The following is a 22,782-nucleotide window of genomic DNA, read 5'->3' as shown; positions in this document are numbered from 1 at the left end:
TCGTATATGCCTTATGCTTCGCATTTCATTTCGCTTGAGAACCTGAATCCAAATCATCCAGTCCGATTATACCGGGAGATTATTCGCTTAGGTATATATAAATGTGTGCGTATGCGTGACTATGTGTGTATATATATATGCATACGCACCTTATACCTGCCGTCGTCGACATTAAACTTATTTACGATGTATATTATATGTACATATATTTATCTCTCATATACCAACGGCTATTATTACTTCGCAAAGTTCCCTGCGCCGCGTTTTACCGTGAATATAGGTATATAATATAATATAATATATAATATGTATACATACATGTTAAATACGCAGGTCATCTAACGATGAGGAAATATTGTAATACATATATATATATTGTATATATATATATATTGTAATATATATATATATATATGTACGCACATCTTCGTTTCGACTGAATCGTATTTTCAACGAAATTACAGACGCCACGATGATTCACCGCAACTTATCCGGAAAATTTCATTTTACTCTTTATACTACTGGGAAAAAAATTTACTCTTCTTTCTACTTTAATCAGAGGAACTGTCGGATAATTAGGTTTTTTCACACTTTCTTTCCTTGTATACAAAATATGCGCATAATCTGCTCGTGTGATTCTCATTATACATTTTTGTAGTAACAATGATAATAATGATAAGCGGTAAAGATAATAAAATAATTCGTTATCAAATGTAAAAATTGAGACAAAATTTGATAGAAAGACATTATTTTTTTTTTTTATTAATCCAAAATCCAATTTCGAAATATTATATATATACATACATACATACATACATACATACATACATACATACATACATAAACATTTCTACACAAAATAACCTCACGTCTCGTCATATTTATAGTATACCTAATGTAAAACGGGTTATTAATTCTCGAAAGTGACAGTCGGAAATTTTGTATGTATAATATTATTATATTGTTTCAACTTATAAATATGTCGTATACAGATACATATATATATATATATATATATATATATATATATATATATATATATATATACATATGTGTATATATCTTAATATATATATAATGTATAACTGTTGCGCAGTAAGTGAGCCTCGTGCGTAATAATCTATTTTGTTATTGCCGAGCGAAAATTGCATGTGCCAATTACATCGGGTTGCAAAGTAACGTACAGAAGCGCAAATTTTTTTATTTTTATATATTTTTTTTTGCCCTCTTCACTTCCTCCGGGTCAGAATTCTCAACTTTCGTGTCTGTATTGTCGCGGTAAACAAAGCTGTTTAACAATTAAATCATCGCAATTCCACCGCAACAAAATTTTTACGAATTAATATTATACATATCACATTGCGACAATGGTATGGTAAAAAAAAATTTGAAGTTTAATGTATACGCGACGAATCTCTATGTTTTTATCTAATTCGCGTGGCGTTTCTTTGTATAATGCGAATCGATAAAAAATCTCGCATTTTTGTTTACACAGATAAGTACGAGCCAAACCTTGAATTGGCGCTGGAAGAGAGAGTCGAGGAACTGCGACATCGGCTCTTGATCGAAGCGGCTGTCGTCGAGGGGGCTAAAAACGTAATTCGCCTTTTGCAGAGCGCTAAAGTGGCCGACAAAAAAGCTGTGACCGAGGTAAGCTGAAGTCGTTATACATATTAAACCTAAATTTATACCCATCGCATGCGTCCGATGCGAAAGAAATAGAAGAGGCGAGACATTATGTATAAGTATAAATAATATTTAAAGCGAAGCCTGCAATACAAAGGTAACTAAAATTAAACCGTCTAAAATAGATTTCGTCGTTGAGTTTTACGTCAAAGTTTCGTGCTTTGCAATTTGTTCTGCATATGCAGAGCTAAAAATATTTGCGTTTTTTTTTTCAATTTTTTTTTTATTGAACAAAAACGCATAAAAAATATTTCAAAAATCGAAATCAACAAAACGTATTTCGCTCTGTATTTAATTTAAGCATATGTTTTTATTCTTCCTTGATTGGCATGAAAATCAATGAAAAATCGTTGCTTGAGTGGAAATATTTTTTTCAGATGTACGTCAAATGTATATTTTGTTAATTGAAGATCAAAAGCACAATTTATTTGTACAGTTTAAAGATTGGAAACAAACCAAATAACGATTAATTCTCGTTTGCCTCAACGTGTTATTGCGATTCTTCGTAGAGATATTTCACGACTTCCTGCAGTGCTTCGAGAACTCCAGAATACACGAAAGTTATTACAAACAAATGAGCTATGGTCGGTTTTGATAAAAAAAAAAAAAAAAACATTTGCACATCGAGACAGAACGAATAGAAAAAATTGACAATAATCACTTGATCGAAGCAACTTACGCAAAGTGTAAAAATATACGCGAAGTAAACTGCACAATGCAGAATGACACAAAAATAACAGGCAATATTATAAAACGTTCTGCACTTCGATACCACAGTTTAGATGTTTCTTCGGCATGGAAATTAAAAAGAGGATATAAGAAAATCCGTCTACAAAAAAAAAAAAAAAAAAATCTCGAAGCTTACGTACAAGCTAGTCGATTTCAAGCTTTTCAACACGTTTGAATGACGATCGTCGTTAGTCTCGAGTGGTACATATAAAAATGAAGCGTGAATGCATCCATTGAACGAGAGCAATTCACTGTGTCTGCGGGTCTTTAGACGGTTTTAATCGCCCGTAGAGACGATATCGGTAAGCCGTGCTTCGCTGTGCCGCTGAATCGAGATTTCTCCTCGAAGATCCGTGTAACGCTGATGCCGATGCGCGCGTTGCTCTTAAAATAAACTCTCGGCCGACTACCCCGCGCTTCTTCCCCGAAGACGCCATTTCAGGTCGCGTTAGTTTCATCCGAGCGTCTACGCGACCTGCATCCCTTCCCAAAACGCCACGGACAACTCTTTCTCTCCCTCCCTGTCTCTCTCTCTCTCTCTCTCTCTGTCTCTCTATCACGCGAGTTTTTTTTCTTTTCTCGCACACAAGTTTCCGCAGATCCTTGGACAGAATCGTTCGGGATCGCGAAGAGTCGCAGGGAATAACCGGAAGTCAACGATAATACTTTGACGCGTTGCCTCGACAATTGTTGACCCGCATTTCGGTCGACGTTACTCGGAGAATAGAGTCTTTTTTAGACCCTACAACGCCTACCGATACACGTCAAGGGTGAAACTCTTGAGGTGTGAGTGATTCATGGTTCAAGTATCAGCTACTCCGGTTGGCAGACGGTATCATATCGTCTCGGTGAAGTGTCTTTTCATCCGTGATATATATTCTTGCGTGAATCTCTGATACCGGATCTCAAAAATAGATCTCTACACCCGGTTCGCGGTGAGGAGCAACAGGTGCTTCCAGTGTCCGATGTCACCCTAGGATGTTATATCTGTACAAGTCCGTCCGTGTGCGCGAGTCTGTGCCGGGTATGAATCAGACCTGCGGACTAGCGGAGAAGGAGTAAAATTTTCTTTGTTGATTCGAAGTTTTCTTTCCAATCTACGAACCAACGGTACCTGCGACATCTTTCAACCCAACGCGTCAATTAAGTTTTGGAAATAATAACAAGGAGCATCGTAACGAGGGAGTGACAACTGTGGCAAGCGCGTGCGTGTCCTACGTGTAAATAAAAGTTCGAAGGAAAAAAAGTGTCCCGTTTTCGAGTAATATTCGGGCTCAGCACACATCATACCTACCACCTACTCTGCTTTATATATATATACACATCGATCCAAATTTATCGCGCTAATTATATACGCACCTACCGCGACGTCGTCGACGACACGACGTGGTGGACCAAGTCGTTGCTGCAATCTCTCTCTCTCTCTCTGTCTTTGTCCGTCTTTCTTTCTCTTTGGGAAGGAGAAAGAGAAGGAAGGAGCGAGCATCGTAGAATCCAAGAAGAGAAAACGGCATGGCGCGACACCTGAGGAACCTCTTCATCATCCTACCTCCAGCATCGTCTTCGTCCTCGTCTTCCCGCCCGCTAAAGGTCAATAGAAGCCGGTGATCTCGCCGCGATGTACGGCCGACCTGAGAATCCGGATACGCCTTCCCCGTGGCTGGTGCGAGCCGAGGTTACGATAAGACGAAGCGGTGATCAGGCCGTTGCTTCGGGATCAAGGAGTAGTTCCGCCGGATGTCCGGAAGCTGTGGGAACCGAGGGCGTTCAAATGGTTTACAAGTGGGGACGAGACCCGGGGAACGTCGACGGGAATCCCGCCGGCTCCTACGCCTTTCAGCGGGGAAACATTCTCTTCACATCGACGCCGCCTCCTCGACCGTTCTCCGGGGGTCCGACCTCCGCTGCCACTTCCGCTCCAAGACACCTTGGCGTTAACGTTTCCGACTCTGGATACAACAGCGAACAGTTTTCACCTCAGTCTTACTCCAGTCTACCGCATCGACGACCCTGTCAACAGTACAACAGACGCTGCAAGAGCACATGCAGCATCGTTTTATCCACCGCCGAGGAGCCCCGGGTTCCTGACAAACCCAAACCGCAATGCCTGGATCGCTGGTGCGGACATTACGCTAAAGGCGGATTTTTCAAACCAGTTCCTGAGGCCTGCGAGGACTGTCTAGAGGGTATTACTTCCGGTAGGAAAGCTTTTACTACTCACTTTTGCACCAGAGTGCCTGGCAGAAGTCACGGATTCGATCCGTCTAGCAAGGGGATTAATTGTTCGGATAATTATGTTGGATCGGGCAACAGCAGCAGGGATGCTGCTTCACAGACTAACGATGTTCAGACTCAGACGTCGTTTAGCTCTGTTTCTTCTTTACTTCAAGGCACCAATTCCAAGCATTACGAATCAAGGAGGAAAACCTCACCTGGTCTTTTGCGGAAGTTTGATGAACGCGATTTCTGGACTGGACAGGTCTGTTTGTATTATTGTTATTTATTCGTATATATGTTTGTTCGTCCACGCGAGTGTGATTTTTGGTAGATTAGATATATCGTGAGGTTGAAGTTCGTAATGTAATCTAACGTAACGATGTACATTTCTAGAAGAATTTTACAAAAAGAAAAGAAACTTCAGGATTGCCTGAAATTTTCTAAACCGTTGCAAGGCAAAACGTTTTAATTACATATTTTGCAAAGTTAACTTGTTTAGAATCATTTTAAAGTTTCAAAATGGACTTTTTTCAATCTTTCCTTACATTAACGATACTAACTTTGACCTCTTGATATATTGTGGAGAATTTTTTCATTCTTTTTCGATCAGTAATCACGAATTTGAACAGATTCGTTTTGCTTTTATTTCTCATTATTAAAATACATTCTTTATTGAATTATATTCAATTCAGTGAAATTTATGTATGAAATATTGCGCGCAGAAGATATTTTGTAGAAAATCGACGTTTCCCGTCAAAGCCAATTTCGTTTACAAAAATATGATGATATAACGAATAAAAATCAGATTAGCATCCTTATTGCTTTAAACAAAGAAGACGATACCAGCTGATATTTAGACTGACTTATCTTGTTGACAGGTATTTAAGGTATTCATATACGTTCTGCATTGAGTAAAGATCCGAGTTTTTGGGTTTGAAAAAAATTCAAACAATACCTTTACACAAAATTTGGCAAACACCGTAGCACACAAAGTTTTGAAAAATAAATTGAAAAAAAAACATGTATCAAAAGCTGCTAACGAAACATGTCTTGCAAAATGGTATCGTTGAACTGACGGGACAATGAGTCAAATCAAGATAGAACGAAAAAAAAATATACTGTTTAAAATAAAAATTAAACATATACGAGAATGGTGTACAAATTCCCTTGATCTATTTTTAGCAAGAAAAAAAAGAAGTACCAGGCTCGTCGTCGTCATCGTTGTCGGTGGACGTGACAAGTAGAAAGTCAAATATTCCCCCAACGTGCGACTCACAATCAGGAACAACCGGGGCGGCTAATTCCTCGGGTAAAGAGGACACAGCTAAGCGGAAATCGCGGACCGTGCACATCGACGTTTACTGTACGGGATCCGAGGAAGAGGAGGAGGAGGAGGAAGATGAAGAAGAGGAGGAAGATGACGCAGAGGACAGCAGCTACTCGGACTCGTCCGAGGCCTCTGAGAGGCTCGCGGAAAAACCGCGGACGATATTCGAGAGCGATAGAGTGAGAGTGACGCACTCGAGGGCTGAGGAAACGCGGCTTCCTCGCGGCCTCCAGTACGACAAAGCCTTTCTTAAACGCTCGGAGGAACTCAGTTGCGAGAGTTTCAAACAGGCCCCGATGCGGATGCCGTCGTTGGCGAGTTCCCGGGGCTATGAGACCGACGATGTTCTAAGCTCGTTGTACCCGTCGCAATTTAGTTCTTACAGCGCGATCCGGGACTTGGACTCAACGCCCTGGTCGGCTGCCTCGTCGTGCGTTGGTCTGAACCCGCACCCTGACTCGTACGATTCGGCGACGGCGACGTCGTGGAAGGACACGATATCCGACGTAGAATCTCTGCTGAACAGCAAGTCCGGACTCACACCTTGCGACAGCTTTGAGTACGCTAATTCGTCCGACCGCGAGAGGATCGGCAGGCTCGAAACTGCCTGGGACGAGGATGCGGAGAGCCGCGAGAAACGGTCCAAGACTTGGCGTTCGCCTCAGATAGAGAGGCGGCAACTTCTGCAGAACAGGAAGATGAAGGAGTTCCTCGACAAGCACCAGGTCGGCTGGTCATCCCCGGAGAGCGCCGCTGAGTCAGACGACAGCGCGGAATTGGGATGGAGCTTCGTTTCGAGCGAGGAGAATTCACGACATGTCAGAAGGGACTCGACCGTTCGCAGGCCCGGCAAGGAGGCCCAACGGGTTCAGGCGGCCCCTTCCAGGGAGCCGGAGGATCGTGGCTGCATGAGCGATACCGCGGGGAAAACAACCTTCTGCGGTTTGAGGGACCAGATCGGACCCTTTGGTGCGAAGAGTCCCTCGCCGGCGAAAGACAAGGTCGAATCGCGCGTTACTTCACCGTTTACGACGCCCCAGGGCGAGAAGACCGACCACATAATCAAGGCTTCGGTCTTTGGCGCGGTTGTTGGCGCTTTTAGAAAACCCGGACACCACATTGGACCCTCGAAAAATCCATCCTGCTCGTGCGAGCACTGCAGAAGGTTCTTCGAGGAGAACGCGGGGCCCAGAGGACGGTCCAGATCTCTTGGCGATATCGATCGGCGACCCGGAGCCTGGTTTAGGAGAAATAAAGATATCATTTCTCAGGCACCTCGTAACTCGAAAAACGGCGTTTCGTAGAAGTATTGTTATGATTTTTTTTTTTTTTTATTTTTCCTATTGCTCCACGGCGAACTATAGATACAAAGTATAAAATTTTGTGTTATAATGATAAATTGAGATCTGGTGTTAACCATTACGATGTAATCCATGGAAACGTTACTTACGGATCAAGTTTTTAGTTCCATTTTTATCTCCCCTTTTATTTTCTGTTATTATCTTCTTCTTATACTCTTATTTTTGCAAAGTCACACGAAATTCTAACGATTTTTAGTCATACAGATCGATCTACGGTATCGGTGAATCGAATTGTAAGTTGAAATTGCGTGGGTATGATTAAACAATTTTTATTTTTATTAAACCTTGACGCTATTTTCTTTCTTTTTCTCCTATTTGATTCTATTTTTTTTTTTTTTTTACCCGGTACAAAATACAAACTTTTAGACGCAGTGAAATTGTGCAGATCTTCTATACGTACGCCCGACAAAATTACAACACTAATTCACGCTATACGATGTACCGTTAATCATAATGATACTGTTAATAAACATTAATAGACTTATTAGTACCGTGTATCGTTTATTCATCGACCAGGATAGCGAAATGAATGCAAGATAAATTTGAACCTTGTGTAAGTAAATATTGCTACATGTATCCTTTGACAGTAATTTCAGAGACTAACGCATGAAAAAAAGATTGACGATCAATCAAAAGTGTGGGGTCAATCATTCTTATAATCTACCACACGTCTGTGTAATTAAAACCTCACGAAATTCAAGTGAATTCATTTGAATTCGCATTGAAATTCATAACAAATTTCGTGCAAATTTCTCCAAAGCTATCGGACTTGGTGAAACCCAAAGATATTTCTTTGTTTAACACCTTCGGAGCAGTTAATTCCGTTTCATTCACTCTAAAACCGTAGGGTGACTAATATTACACAGGATACTGCGAGTCTATAATTGTTACGCATATTGCTGGTTAACACTCTAATTGCCAAATCAGCGGTACAGATTCACATTGCCATGTCACTTTTATATTCAGTTTATTTCTCGTTACAGGCACAAGCGAGTCTCGCAGAGTCCAGCAGGAAATTGGATCTTCTCAGACTGTCGCTGGAACTCAGACGACAAGAATTACCCCCTGACAGTGCTACCGCTACGCAATTAAAACGAGAACTTGCGAGTGTACAGGCTGCCAGTCCTGTTCCTGTCACCTACACTTCTCTGCAACCTTTTCGTGGACCTCTTGAAGGTAGAGCAGCTGTACCTGCTTCCGTATCAAGATGCGCTGCAGTCACTGGACAGTTGGAGGTACATATTACGTCACAATCACAACAGATGTAGACAATGAGAAATAGTCTGATTTATCAAGAACATCTAGTCCTCCGATAGTAGAAAAATACTGTATTTGAGTTTTTACAGTAATTGACGGGTATCGTTGAATTGTTTGACTTTATCTCTTAGGTGCGATTAATGGGGTGTCAAGATTTGGCCGAGGAAGTGCCGGGTAGAACCAGAAGAGAACAACCAGCTAGCCCTGATTTGCGCAGCTTTGTCAAAGGAGTGACAGGGCGTAGCTCGAGCAAATCTTACAGCGTGAAAGATGAAACTAGCAGTGAGTACTGCAGGAAAATGTCAATTCAATCGAAATCACTCATCGCGAAAGTTCTTTTAATAACTTTTATTAAGGTCTGTTTATTTTTCAGATGACATAATGGCAGTTATTAAATTGGATAATCAAACAGTAGCTCAAACTAACTGGCGCCCATGCTCTCAGCAGGCTTGGGATCAGAGGTGAATGATTGTGAATACTTATTCTTACGATTGTTAATATAATTGTTACCAACTACCGCGATTTTCCAGTGGAACTACCTGTTTCTTTTCTGTTCCTCAAGGTTCTCCATTGAACTAGACAAGTCGCGAGAATTGGAAATAGGAATTTATTGGAAAGATTGGAGATCGCTGTGTGCAGTGAAGTTCTTGCGTCTAGAAGAATTCATAGACGACGTGCGGCATGGTATGGCATTGCAGCTCGAACCTCAAGGGCTACTTTTTGCAGAAATAAAATTCCTGAATCCAATGATCTCAAGAAAGCCAAAGCTGCAACGTCAGCGAAAAATCTTCAAACAGCAAGTCAAGAATTTCCCTCGTCCAAATCAAATGAACATCAATGTCGCTACCTGGGGCAGACTATTGAAGCGTTCTACACCTTCGATACACAACAGCAGAAGATCAGAAAGTCCGCCATCTGGTAAGAAACATAACTCATTCTGCTAATATTTCACCTAATGATTACTGCTGTTTCTTTGTATAATGTTCTGTCATTCCGAATGTTCGATGATCCTTAAAATGTTCTATAAAAATTCTCAGGACCACAACCACTGCGTCTGTCCTTCGAAAATTGGCCTGAAGACAAACCAGAGACTCCTGGAGAACAGCCTGATCCTGATAAAGGAGGTTTAGGAGGTGCGCGACCCTTGGGTATGGGAGTAGCAACTGGTAGTCCAGTTTTACCTCATCCTCCGGATCACCCGCCGCCGCCACCTCCCTTAATTACCAAGAAACCATCGATGCCAGCTCCTCCGCCACCACCGAAACTAGACCAAGAGGTATGTATACACATTTAAATTTAACACTTGTGCCTATTATACGTATTTTACTATTGCTCTTTACCGTGAAAACTGTAATGGGTCTGTACAAACGATGACGCAATCGTTAACGTTTACGATATTTGTTCACTTATGCGAAAACTGTTGGAAAAAATCTTTTTCTTTTTGTCTCGTTTATCCAGCGCTGATTGTTTTTCTTCACGAATTAATTTTCGTTTGCGATGTGGCTATTGTGACAGTTATAAGTGAATAAATGCGGTATTTATGGTCGCCTCTATGTGCAACGTTTTTCGTGTGATACGAATGCGATTTTAAACATACAGATTTGAGTATTTTATCTTCTTTTTATTTAAGCTGTTATGTATAGCATAGAAAAAAAAATTATTTTCGATTTACTACCCGCAGCACAGTGTATTATTTACGATATTCAAGCACTGGCTTGTAGAGTTGCATATTATAATGTACTATTGTATATAAGTCACGATCCAATGCAAATTACTACACCTTAACGCAAAGCTACTGTTATATTGCAAAGAAATTTTTTTTATTCATTTATTTTTCAAACACTTTTACACAATACTGCACGATGCGTACTAATTATTTTTACTATTGAACTTAACACGTACCTAATTTGAACACAGTATTAATACAATCATTCGACCAATTAACGCAAAAGAATAAGAAGAAAAATAAAACATGAAATGATATTATTATTTTTTGATAAAATTTTACATTGCGTAGCAATGCTCATGTTTTCCTATAATGTCGTACAATTCATATGAACTTTGAGTAAAATCGCTAGTTTCGTATGAAATTAAAAAAACTGATGGGAAAAAATAAATGTCGACGATAGCGATACACAGCCTATTAGATTTAAGCAGGTAGTAATGTAGTTGCAGAGTGCGTTAAGGGAGTTTGATTTCCTGCACAACGAGGAGAAGGGGGGGCCTCAGGGTGCGAGTTTGAGGCCCCTTGTGACAGAGCCCCGCCCCGTGCTGATCGCACCACCCTCTCCACGCACCCCCTCGCCCCAACCTGTCGTCGAGTTCCCTGAAGATGAGGTACCTGCCTCCTACTACACACAGCATGGCTTTGTCTGCCTGTTTTTTATTTTATCTCTATACTATCGCAAAGTAGGCCACCGCATCACTACTTACCAACTTGTTCATACTTTATGGAAAATTCATGAGGAATGTATGTTGCTAATGAGAAAAATCTTGATGAAATCTTTATAAAGACAAATTTTCATTGAATTGATGTATTATCGTCATTTACCTATTCTCTGTTACTCTGGAAAAATTCAACTTTCAATGAGTAACTTTGATGGAGAGTATCTATCGGTTGTATCAAACCACATCTTCTTTGATAAGTTGCAAAATGTAAATAATATGACTGGGGTGATTTGTTTGCTTCTGAGCTTTTTTTCTTGTTGTGAAAGAGTTTTTTTTTTCTTCATAATCGACGCATGTATTCCAGCCTTCTTTAAATCCTTGCTTACAATACAATTCATGCTGTTCATTATGTGTTATAAATTTACCATTAATCATCGGCCACAGCCTTAAATAATATATAGTAATGTCCATGCTAGGCTTACAAGTTCGAGAATTCACTTGCTTTTTTTTCATCCAGAATTTGCAGTACTCAAATCAATAATAGTGTTGATGACTTCATCGGATAATTTTGCTCAAGTTTTCTATTCTATCTTTTCAGTCAAATACAAATTTCCATACATGTTCGAGTTTCTTCTTAGCTTCTTCGTCCTTCTTCTTGTGCAAACAATTTTGCAGATCATATCAAGTATAGGATAAAACGGTTCACAAGTAAAAACATTTGTGCGATTTTTCGAAAATATTTTGTAATTCCTCAAATTTGTCAGACTCTGAATAATTTTCTTTGTGGAGATTTTTTTAAATAAAGTCGTAGGGTATCGGATTCAAGTAAATACATAGTTGAACAGAATAATCTTGAAGGGGATTTGTTTTTAACTAATTCAGCAATCTGCAATGTCAGATTCATAGGTTTTCTTCGAATAACTTAACGGGTATTTTTTCTAACAGTTTTGTGATAGTACAGACCAAATTGCCCATCATTTGATTAAGCCTAGTAGCTCTCCGATACTATAAATAAAAGATGACTGCTTTAACCCGCCTACAATGATAATACTTACTGCGTAATGTTTGTACATTTGTATGATAATTATGAAGAACGTGCGGTTTTTCGTGAGCTGTTACTAATCTCGGAAGAATATTGTAATCATAATAGCGTGAAAACTGAACGAAATTGATTTATTTTTTATTTTACAAAGTATTCAATAAAATAAAGGTGTAAAGTTGTCATGTGACTAACAGGTACTTATGCTGATTGAGCCGCACACTTATGGCTGATAATAATTAACATATTGGATAATAACTTGTCTTCACTTACATGTTATAATACGTATGTAACAGGTTTCATATGATAATATATAAACTTCCAGATTGTGTACGAGCTGCCTGGCAGGCCAATGCCGTTTAAGGACAATGCCTACGAGTCAAAGCGGCACTCTCAAGTGACTGGAATGACCTTAGAAAATTTCAGATTACTATCCGTTCTTGGTCGTGGTCATTTTGGCAAAGTTATTTTATCACAGTACAGAAATACTGGGGAATACTTTGCTATAAAAGCGTTGAAGAAGGGAGACATCATTGCGAGGGACGAGGTGGAGTCTTTACTTTCTGAGAAACGGATATTTGAAGTTGCAAATACAACACGCCACCCGTTCCTTGTCAATCTTTTTGCTTGCTTCCAAACTGAGGTAAACACATCAGTTCTAATTGTTTAACACTTTCTTTCTCTATATTGTAATAACTCATGATCTAAATCTTTTATTTTCAATTTGCAGGCACACGTGTGTTTCGTTATGGAATACGCAGCTGGTGGTGACCTGATGATGCACATTCACGCAGACGTATTTGGCGAGCCACGTGCTGTGTTTTACGCAGCCTGTGTTGTTCTTGGATTGCAATACTTGCATGAGAGTCGTATTATATACAGGTAATATAATTTCTTTCAATATAAGGCTAGCTCAAAATACGTGAAGCTCGAACTCGAAGTCACCACGTTTGCTATGATCCTTTCAGAGACTTGAAACTGGATAATTTATTGCTGGACACTGAAGGTTACGTGAAAATAGCGGACTTTGGACTATGCAAAGAGGGAATGGGATTTGGGGATAGAACAGGAACCTTCTGTGGGACCCCGGAGTTCTTGGCACCCGAAGTTCTTACCGAGACTTCGTACACTCGAGCGGTAGACTGGTGGGGTCTGGGTGTCCTTATATTTGAGATGCTGGTTGGTGAGGTAAGCTTCGACAGACAATTATTACCGAAGGCTTTTGTTGAAAATAGCATCTGTACAAGCTCAAGCTTAACGAATTTCTATGTTGCAGTCTCCATTCCCTGGAGATGACGAAGAGGAAGTATTCGATTCTATTGTGAACGACGAAGTTCGCTATCCGCGATTCTTATCTTTAGAGGCTATAGCAATCATGAGAAGGGTAAGAGTCAGTTGAAAGACCCCTGCACGCACTACAGCGGTGTAAAACCCAGATGTAATTTCCTTGTTTTCTTATAGCTACTTAGAAAGAATCCAGATAGACGATTGGGCAGCAGCGAAAGGGACGCGGAGGATGTTAAGAAACAGGCATTTTTCAGAAATATTTCCTGGGATGATTTGTTGTTGAGACGTGTCAAACCACCGTTTGTACCAGTTATTGTAAGCATCTTTGATCGATACGGTATTTTAAACTATCAAAAAATCGATGTATCAATCATCGTTCTAATCACTTGAATATATTACAATTCGTAGAGTAAGTAATGTATTACTTTCATTAATCGCGTGTTTTTTTTTCGTCTCTTTCAGAATTTCGTGGAAGACGTTAGTAATTTTGACGAAGAATTCACTTCAGAAAAACCGCAGTTAACACCACCCAAGGATCCTCGGCCGCTCAATGATCAAGAACAAAACTTCTTCAGAGATTTCACATACATGGCCGATTGGTGCTAGCTACAATCGCTACAGAGGCAGACTATGTAGTCTTCTAGTGTTCATTCGCATAAGAGTTATAAGTTTCATTCACAAACCTTATTTTGCAGTGATACAATTTGCTTCCAACACGTAGGTAATTCCAATGTAATATTCTCCACGCCAGCACGTTTTCTTTCGTATGTGTACGACATAATTAATAATTATTCACACACAATCATGAATCAACAATTAATTGTATATTATTTTTTCAACTACAGTTGCACATTTGCGATTATTGATTATGTAAAAATTAAGTCCTCTAATTGTATTATTATGAGATATTGCCTTTGAATTATAAAAAGATAAAATTTCTACCAGCAAAAGTGTATAATTCAATTTTATGAAAGTATGTGTATAAACTCTGTATTGGCCAAAAGAAAACTTGCTCGTTAGGACGGAAGTTATAATAATTATGCTATTTGCTCACAGCCTGTTTGATAACTGATCAATGCACAATTTGAATTTTGCTGTCAAGATCACAGCACTAAAGTAAAAATTGACCCTCTAAATCTCGCTCATTATTTATTTATTTATTTTTTTTTCTCTTTGTTTATTTTTCTTGCATTGGTTTCAAATGGAGATTGAACTTTCGAACGGTAGGTGTCGAAAATTGTGGGAAAAAAGTCGACGTAGTCCATGCTTGTTTCATGTGTTTAATTCAGAAAATGCCAACACAGTTACAAAGTGCATTGATGTAATACATTCACTTTTGACAATATTTACAGGCTTGAGAAATGTTTTATGCAGTATGATAAAATATAAGAATTGAGAATATAATTAGTTGTTACAAACACAAGTCTTTCTCATTTCAAAGGCAATTTTTTTATTAAGCTATTAAATCTGGACCAGGTTATGTGGTATCAGTTTTACTTTTCACAATTGACAATCAAAGCAATGATCAAGGTTGCGGATTATTTTGATGAAGTTATAAAATTTTTCTCATAAAAAAACAAATCATACAAGAACCACGTTAAATAACTAGGACTTATTTTGGTAAATTCATACCAATCAATCTGATATTCTATAACAATATTGAATGTGATTTCGGAGTTGCTTTTCTATCTTGAGCAAAAAGCTCAGTTCTCTTAAATTACTGTCCGTGAGATATTGGTAAATAAAAACAATAAAAATTGATCGATAAAAATAATGCAAATATTTGTGATAGTTTCGAGAAAATCTCGATGAATAGTTGCCTTATTGCATTAAAAAATTAATACAATGGTCAATAAGAAATAAAAATTATTTGGTAACTATTTTATAAAGCATTTTTATAATATATTATAATCAACACTGATCAATATCAGGAGGTGCTCACGTTATGCTTTATCATAAAAACATCTGATGGACCCATTATGGAGTTTTAATCCAGTTTTGTACCTTCGGTGATTAGGCAACTGTGGTATGATTAATTAGCGGCCTAATTTAAATACCTTTTTAGAAATCATCTCACAGGATACATTCTATACTTTATAAGAAAATGAAGGTAAACGATCAGATATAGATTACGATCGTATTCGTCAAAAGTAAAATAATTTTAATATAAATAAAATTAAAAAAAAAAGAAAAATCATTTTAACTGCATATCCAACATAATGAATCATAATCGTAGTATAAGTTGTTGCCAAGAACATAGTTTATTCTAATACATATGTGATTTTTGTATTAATGTCAACCTCGATTCATTGATATGAAGAAAATTGTAATTTTTGAATGCGTGTTGAAATAATTTCAACAATTATTGATAATTACAGTAACACGTCTTGATAAGCTAAATACTAATATATTGTTCTGCAGGCATTGTTCACCTACTTTGCTTCTATATCATCGACGCAACTTTGAACTGCCAAAACTGAACACTTATCCGGGAAACAAATAATCTTTCCGTTTATTTCTAAGCTAGAGCAATTCTTACCAAACTACTCACGTTACGGTATCTTCTCGATTGATTTATTATTATTAATCATCATATTTTTTTGATCGTTGTTTACTATTTTACGAAGCATTAAATAATTATCGATCATGACTGAACTGTCTATTTAACAAGTAATAAGATTTATCACTTTGAATGTTGAGTTCCATTACTTCCACTTTTAACTGTATAGTTACGCGATCAAATAATTTGCACGTGACTCTAAAAGAAGCACATATTAACATGTATTCGGGAAATAACAAATTCGTATGGTGTATATAACATAAATTACAACATGAAATACCCAATAAATCTTCAATTGTAGATAGTCATATAACTTCTTGTTTTGAAAGTTTTTACTAGTACAGTAAAAACGTTTCCTTACTCAATTTTTACATACATTTACCTAATAACATTGTTAGGTTTTAATCTTAAGATGTGTTCGGTGATGCATTCATTACACTATCCCTAATATTCAACATACCTGTTATGACAAAGAAAACTGTACTATGTGCCTCATACTTTATAGTTTATATACTAAACAACTAATAACCATGATGCCTACGTGATGATTTTAAAGTATTAATTTATTTGATACGTATAATTGCAGTGGCAGCTTGATACAATATTATATTAATTAATTGCGTAGTTTTTAGTGATAACTCTAAAATTTATAAACTTATAATATGCCCAAGAAAAATTATGCATACAATAAATACAAGGAAAAAAAACTGTTTGACTGCAATTATTTTAAATAATTTTATACGGAGCAATTCTTCTGCTTGACTTATATTTCAAGTATGAACTGTGCGTTTCAATCCCCTGCAGACAATTCAGGATTGCTTTGACTCTCTTTACGTTCTACCGAAGTAGCTAATTCATAGAGATTTGAAGCATTTTTTCTTATTTCACTTTCCAATTCAATTTTCTTTTCTTGCCTCTTTTTGTACTCTTTGCTTTGTTCTGGCGATGCCGGTTTTACAAGTCCAGCTGAAACACAGTAATAAATACTGGTACTGTCCCCCTCTACGAAAACCAGTGTCAATCTACAAACAATATAAATTATTGTCAGTCCATTCTCTGCAACAAGTAAATGATTGAAGACATGGTACCAGTAAGTTCTAAAGTTACCGTTCACTCTTCAATTCCTTTTGCATTTGCTCGATATGATTCAAAGATATGGCATTTACTGCTGGCCATGGAATGTATTTTTGCAATGGAGATGATTTGGTTGCACAAGCTTCCAGATAGATCAAGTCAAGTGATTTGTTATACTTGTACTGTACGTCCCAAAACCGTTTCACTAAAACCAGTAATAGGAATGAAAATAAAACGTGCTACTGGAAATTTTAGATTTTGCAAGATTCATAAATGAAAGGAATGTTTCCTGTTACACCTACAGTAGCGTTCTTAATTCTGTGCTTTGTAAGATCCTGAAGACAAATTAGCAGTAAACATATGAGCATGCTTAAGCGATAAAATACCAAAATAACAAAGAGAAATGGACCAATCGTTTTAGATTCGTATTATACGAATATTGTGGTATAAGAAACTGCCAAACAACCATCATTTTGTTATATGAAGTCATGTATCGTAATAAAAAATAAGATAAAACTTTTATAACTAAATGAAACTCTCTTAGAATAGTAGATTCTCTGCCACCAGATATTTTCGTCTGATGTGTTGGATCACAATTATTTAATCAAATCGATGAGTATATGCATACCTTCGCACAGTTCTATGTATGTTTGAAATGCAATCGTGATTTGCAGAGCATTCGTGCAGCCAAGTTTTTCTATATCGTAAAACTGAAAGAATAAGCGTATTAGTTAATTTCCGTAGTCTCTGACGTAGAAAGTGGTTTTGAAGTGAGCGAATGTTTATTCTGACCACATTCTAACACCTGACATGCGAATTTCCAGATGTCAACCGATAAATAGGTACTCACTGCTGGATGACACGTGCTATACATTATGCTCACTGGGCCTTATACGTTTGTCATGCGTTTAAAATGGCGTGGTAAATATAAAGTCTGAACTGCAACAGCGGAGGTGACAGAAAATCCTCACGTGTAAACGTCAAAATTCATTGTCAACCACAAGTGAGACAGAGTCCGTCATCTTCAGATCGGTACATGCCTTGACTGAACAATATAAAGACAGTTTCCCTAATGGGCTTTGGTATGACAAACGAAAATCGTTGTGCGCTTGCGCCCCCAGAGATGTTTCGACGGTAGAGTTGAGAACTTGTTGCAGAACATCTGAGAGTGGCCGATTTCGACATGATGCTGGCTGCATTCACCTACCGAGTAACACCAGAAACTCATCTCTGGTGTAAACGTCAAAACTCATTGTGAACAACAAGTGAAACAGGGTCCGCCATCATCAGGTCGGTGTATGCAGGATCCGAATGATTCGTGTATCGCAGGTTGCAGAAATGCGATGCGTCAGGCGGTTGTTTTTTCCCCACTTCTGATAAAAATTGTTTATTGGAATAGAATGATGAAACGGTAATGAAAATTGACCTGGTATTTATTTCGCGTACTTATGTCATGAGTGAAAGATGACTACATAAGGTATTTTGACGTGACTAACATACGTGTCCGGTCTTTTCATTTCCGAATTGCGGTGAATTATAAATGCATCACAACACCTGATGTGATTGATTTCAACACATCTAAGGTGACACTAACAATCCTCGACTGAAATTTCATACTTAATTGCTCATGGGAAATGCCAGTACCACAGTTCACCCAGCATCGCATGTCACATACTTGTAATCTCGATAAGTTACAAATGAAATCTCAGCAGTTTGTTTCATAGGCTAAATAGAGTAAACCGTTGAGTTTCGATAAATTCAAGGAATGAATAGAAAGGTGGTGCTATCTTACAATTGGTGCTGATACGTTGCGAGCAACGGATCAAGAGTTACGGCCCATAACGATACACGTATTTTTCGACATTTTTCAGCAGGTGCTTTTTTCTTCGTAACTTTTCTACTGTTGATCCCACGCTGTTTTCGCTGCGTTTTCTGAGTTCCTGAAGGTCCAAATGGTCAGAAAAGGGTCATTTAAATCGAATCTGGGACCAAAAATTATTCGGCTAAAAAAAAAGCAAGGCTAACCCCTTTGCATTTTTGGCGAAAATTTTTGCGATTTTGGAAAGTGCTGGAATAAATTCTTTCATGCACCATTCCGACGTAATTTTGTGAGAGGAATCGATTGGGCGCAGTCCCAATACGCTGCGATCAACGCATCAAAAGTTACAGCCGAAAAACGAGAACCTGTGTTTTCGACATTTTTCAGCAGGTGCTTTTTCCTTCGTAACTTCTCTCCTGTTGATCCCACGCTGTTTTCGCTGCGTTTTCTGAGTTCCTGAGGGTCCAAATGGTCAGAAAAGGGTCATTTAAATCGAATCTGGGACCAAAAATTTTTCGGCTAAAAAAAAAGCAAGGCTAACCCCTTTGCATTTTTGGCGAAAATTTTCGCGATTTTGAAAAGTGCTGGGATGAATTCTTTCATGCACCATTCCGACGTAATTTTGCGAGAGAAATCGATTGGGCGCAGACCCAATACGCTGCGATCAACGCATCAAAAGTTACAGCCGAAAAACGAGAACCTGTGTTTTCGACATTTTTTAGCAGGTGCTTTTTCCTTCGTAACTTCTCTCCTGTTGATCCCACGCTGTTTTCGCTGCGTTTTTTGAGTTCCAGGGGGTCCAATTGGTCAGGAAAGGGTCATTTAAATCGAATCTGGGACCAAAAATTATTCGGCTAAAAAAAAAGCAAGGCTAACCCCTTTGCATTTTTGGCGAAAATTTTTGCGATTTTGGAAAGTGCTGGAATAAATTCTTTCATGCACCATTCCGACGTAATTTTGTGAGAGGAATCGATTGGGCGCAGTCCCAATACGCTGCGATCAACGCATCAAAAGTTACAGCCGAAAAACGAGAACCTGTGTTTTCGACATTTTTCAGCAGGTGCTTTTTCCTTCGTAACTTCTCTCCTGTTGATCCCACGCTGTTTTCGCTGCGTTTTTTGAGTTCCTGGGGGTCCGATTAGTCAGGAAAGGGTCATTTAAATCGAATCTGGGACCAAAAATTTTTCGGCTAAAAAAAAAGCAAGGCTAACCCCTTTGCATTTTTGGCGAAAATTTTCGCGATTTTGAAAAGTGCTGGAATGAATTCTTTCATGCACCATTCCGACGTAATTTTGCGAGAGAAATCGATTGGGCGCAGTCCCAATACGCTGCGATCAACGCATCAAAAGTTACAGCCGAAAAACGAGAACCTGTGTTTTCGACAGTTTTCAGCAGGTGCTTTTTCCTTCGTAACTTCTCTCCTGTTGATCCCACGCTGTTTTCGCTGCGTTTTTTGAGTTCCTGGGGGTCCAATTGGTCAGGAAAGGGTCATTTAAATCGAATCTGGGACCAAAAATTTTTCGGCTAAAAAAAAAGCAAGGCTAACCCCTTTGCATTTTTGGCGAAAATTTTCGCGATTTTGAAAAGTGCTGGAATGAATTCTTTCATGCACCATTCTGACGTAATTTTGCGAGAGATATCGATTGGGCGCAGTCCCAATACGCTGCGATCAACGCATCAAAAGTTACAGCCGAAAAACGAGAACCTGTGTTTTCGACATTTTTCAGCAGGTGCTTTTTCCTTCGTAACTTCTCTCCTGTTGATCCCACGCTGTTTTCGCTGCGTTTTTTGAGTTCCTGGGGGTCCAATTGGTCAGGAAAGGGTCATTTAAATCGAATCTGGGACCAAAAATTATTCGGCTAAAAAAAAAGCAAGGCTAACCCCTTTGCATTTTTGGCGAAAATTTTTGCGATTTTGGAAAGTGCTGGAATAAATTCTTTCATGCACCATTCCGACGTAATTTTGTGAGAGGAATCGATTGGGCGCAGTCCCAATACGCTGCGATCAACGCATCAAAAGTTACAGCCGAAAAACGAGAACCTGTGTTTTCGACATTTTTCAGCAGGTGCTTTTTCCTTCGTAACTTCTCTCCTGTTGATCCCACGCTGTTTTCGCTGCGTTTTTTGAGTTCCTGGGGGTCCGATTAGTCAGGAAAGGGTCATTTAAATCGAATCTGGGACCAAAAATTTTTCGGCTAAAAAAAAAGCAAGGCTAACCCCTTTGCATTTTTGGCGAAAATTTTCGCGATTTTGAAAAGTGCTGGAATGAATTCTTTCATGCACCATTCCGACGTAATTTTGCGAGAGAAATCGATTGGGCGCAGTCCCAATACGCTGCGATCAACGCATCAAAAGTTACAGCCGAAAAACGAGAACCTGTGTTTTCGACATTTTTCAGCAGGTGCTTTTTCCTTCGTAACTTCTCTCCTGTTGATCCCACGCTGTTTTCGCTGCGTTTTTTGAGTTCCTGGGGGTCCAATTGGTCAGGAAAGGGTCATTTAAATCGAATCTAGGACCAAAAATTTTTCGGCTAAAAAAAAAGCAAGGCTAACCCCTTTGCATTTTTGGCGAAAATTTTCGCGATTTTGAAAAGTGCTGGAATGAATTCTTTCATGCACCATTCCGACGTAATTTTGCGAGAGAAATCGATTGGGCGCAGTCCCAATACGCTGCGATCAACGCATCAAAAGCTACAGCCGAAAAACGAGAACCTGTGTTTTCGACATTTTTCAGCAGGTGCTTTTTCCTTCGTAACTTCTCTCCTGTTGATCCCACGCTGTTTTCGCTGCGTTTTCTGAGTTCCTGAGGGTCCAAATGGTCAGAAAAGGGTCATTTAAATCGAATCTGGGACCAAAAATTTTTCGGCTAAAAAAAAAGCAAGGCTAACCCCTTTGCATTTTTGGCGAAAATTTTCGCGATTTTGAAAAGTGCTGGAATAAATTTTTTCATGCACCATTCCGACGTAATTTTGCGAGAGAAATCGATTGGGCGCAGTCCCAATACGCTGCGATCAACGCATCAAAAGTTACAGCCGAAAAACGAGAACCTGTGTTTTCGACAGTTTTCAGCAGGTGCTTTTTCCTTCGTAACTTCTCTCCTGTTGATCCCACGCTGTTTTCGCTGCGTTTTTTGAGTTCCTGGGGGTCCAATTGGTCAGGAAAGGGTCATTTAAATCGAATCTGGGACCAAAAATTTTTCGGCTAAAAAAAAAGCAAGGCTAACCCCTTTGCATTTTTGGCGAAAATTTTCGCGATTTTGAAAAGTGCTGGAATGAATTCTTTCATGCACCATTCCGACGTAATTTTGCGAGAGAAATCGATTGGGCGCAGTCCCAATACGCTGCGATCAACGCATCAAAAGTTACAGCCGAAAAACGAGAACCTGTGTTTTCGACAGTTTTCAGCAGGTGCTTTTTCCTTCGTAACTTCTCTCCTGTTGATCCCACGCTGTTTTCGCTGCGTTTTTTGAGTTCCTGGGGGTCCAATTGGTCAGGAAAGGGTCATTTAAATCGAATCTGGGACCAAAAATTTTTCGGCTAAAAAAAAAGCAAGGCTAACCCCTTTGCATTTTTGGCGAAAATTTTCGCGATTTTGAAAAGTGCTGGAATGAATTCTTTCATGCACCATTCTGACGTAATTTTGCGAGAGATATCGATTGGGCGCAGTCCCAATACGCTGCGATCAACGCATCAAAAGTTACAGCCGAAAAACGAGAACCTGTGTTTTCGACATTTTTCAGCAGGTGCTTTTTCCTTCGTAACTTCTCTCCTGTTGATCCCACGCTGTTTTCGCTGCGTTTTTTGAGTTCCTGGGGGTCCAATTGGTCAGGAAAGGGTCATTTAAATCGAATCTGGGACCAAAAATTATTCGGCTAAAAAAAAAGCAAGGCTAACCCCTTTGCATTTTTGGCGAAAATTTTTGCGATTTTGGAAAGTGCTGGAATAAATTCTTTCATGCACCATTCCGACGTAATTTTGTGAGAGGAATCGATTGGGCGCAGTCCCAATACGCTGCGATCAACGCATCAAAAGTTACAGCCG

The 22,782-nt window shown here is 39.0% G+C and overlaps 3 protein-coding genes across 7 annotated transcripts in view; 2 read left to right on the top strand and 1 right to left on the bottom strand.

Annotated features, from left to right (window-relative positions):
- The window catches only part of LOC124298788 (serine/threonine-protein kinase N), a 39,356-nt gene extending 24,647 nt beyond the window's left edge, over window positions 1–14,709 (top strand). For 2 of the 4 annotated variants that reach the window (XM_046751275.1, XM_046751278.1), the window contains 13 exons: window positions 1,496–1,650; window positions 8,304–8,555; window positions 8,709–8,859; window positions 8,951–9,038; window positions 9,140–9,495; window positions 9,615–9,853; window positions 10,747–10,914; window positions 12,330–12,647; window positions 12,735–12,886; window positions 12,973–13,192; window positions 13,281–13,388; window positions 13,466–13,606; window positions 13,754–14,709. In XM_046751275.1, coding sequence (XP_046607231.1) covers window positions 1,496–1,650; window positions 8,304–8,555; window positions 8,709–8,859; window positions 8,951–9,038; window positions 9,140–9,495; window positions 9,615–9,853; window positions 10,747–10,914; window positions 12,330–12,647; window positions 12,735–12,886; window positions 12,973–13,192; window positions 13,281–13,388; window positions 13,466–13,606; window positions 13,754–13,897 — 2,492 coding nt within the window. In that variant the 3' untranslated portion in view covers window positions 13,898–14,709. The remainder of the gene's footprint in view (window positions 1–1,495; window positions 1,651–8,303; window positions 8,556–8,708; window positions 8,860–8,950; window positions 9,039–9,139; window positions 9,496–9,614; window positions 9,854–10,746; window positions 10,915–12,329; window positions 12,648–12,734; window positions 12,887–12,972; window positions 13,193–13,280; window positions 13,389–13,465; window positions 13,607–13,753) is intronic. The other 2 variants (XM_046751276.1, XM_046751277.1) reach the window with 2 other exon arrangements.
- On the top strand, window positions 2,461–7,807 carry LOC124298789 (uncharacterized). The gene is made up of 2 exons (XM_046751279.1): window positions 2,461–4,894; window positions 5,815–7,807. Exons 1-2 carry the CDS (start codon window positions 4,034–4,036, stop codon window positions 7,261–7,263), a joined length of 2,310 nt encoding a protein of 769 aa, XP_046607235.1. The 5' UTR covers window positions 2,461–4,033; the 3' UTR covers window positions 7,264–7,807.
- LOC124298794 (uncharacterized) lies at window positions 14,462–18,004 on the bottom strand. 2 transcript variants are annotated; one of them, XM_046751290.1, is made up of 4 exons: window positions 17,776–17,994; window positions 17,554–17,635; window positions 16,959–17,130; window positions 14,462–16,873 (listed from the first exon to the last, which is right to left on the bottom strand). In XM_046751290.1, exons 1-4 carry the CDS (start codon window positions 17,797–17,799, stop codon window positions 16,642–16,644), a joined length of 510 nt encoding a protein of 169 aa, XP_046607246.1. In that variant the 5' UTR covers window positions 17,800–17,994; the 3' UTR covers window positions 14,462–16,641. The 2 variants fall into 2 exon arrangements, with proteins under 2 accessions (XP_046607246.1, XP_046607247.1); XM_046751291.1 differs by having other exon boundaries at window positions 16,676–16,817; window positions 17,776–18,004.
- Between the last annotated feature and the right edge of the window lie 4,778 nt (window positions 18,005–22,782).

Source organism: Neodiprion virginianus, chromosome 2, assembly GCF_021901495.1.
Source record: "Neodiprion virginianus isolate iyNeoVirg1 chromosome 2, iyNeoVirg1.1, whole genome shotgun sequence".
Classification (NCBI taxonomy): Eukaryota; Metazoa; Arthropoda; class Insecta; order Hymenoptera; family Diprionidae; genus Neodiprion; species Neodiprion virginianus.
Note: the sequence above shows the minus strand (reverse complement) of the source record. Positions and strands in the feature narration are given on the sequence as shown.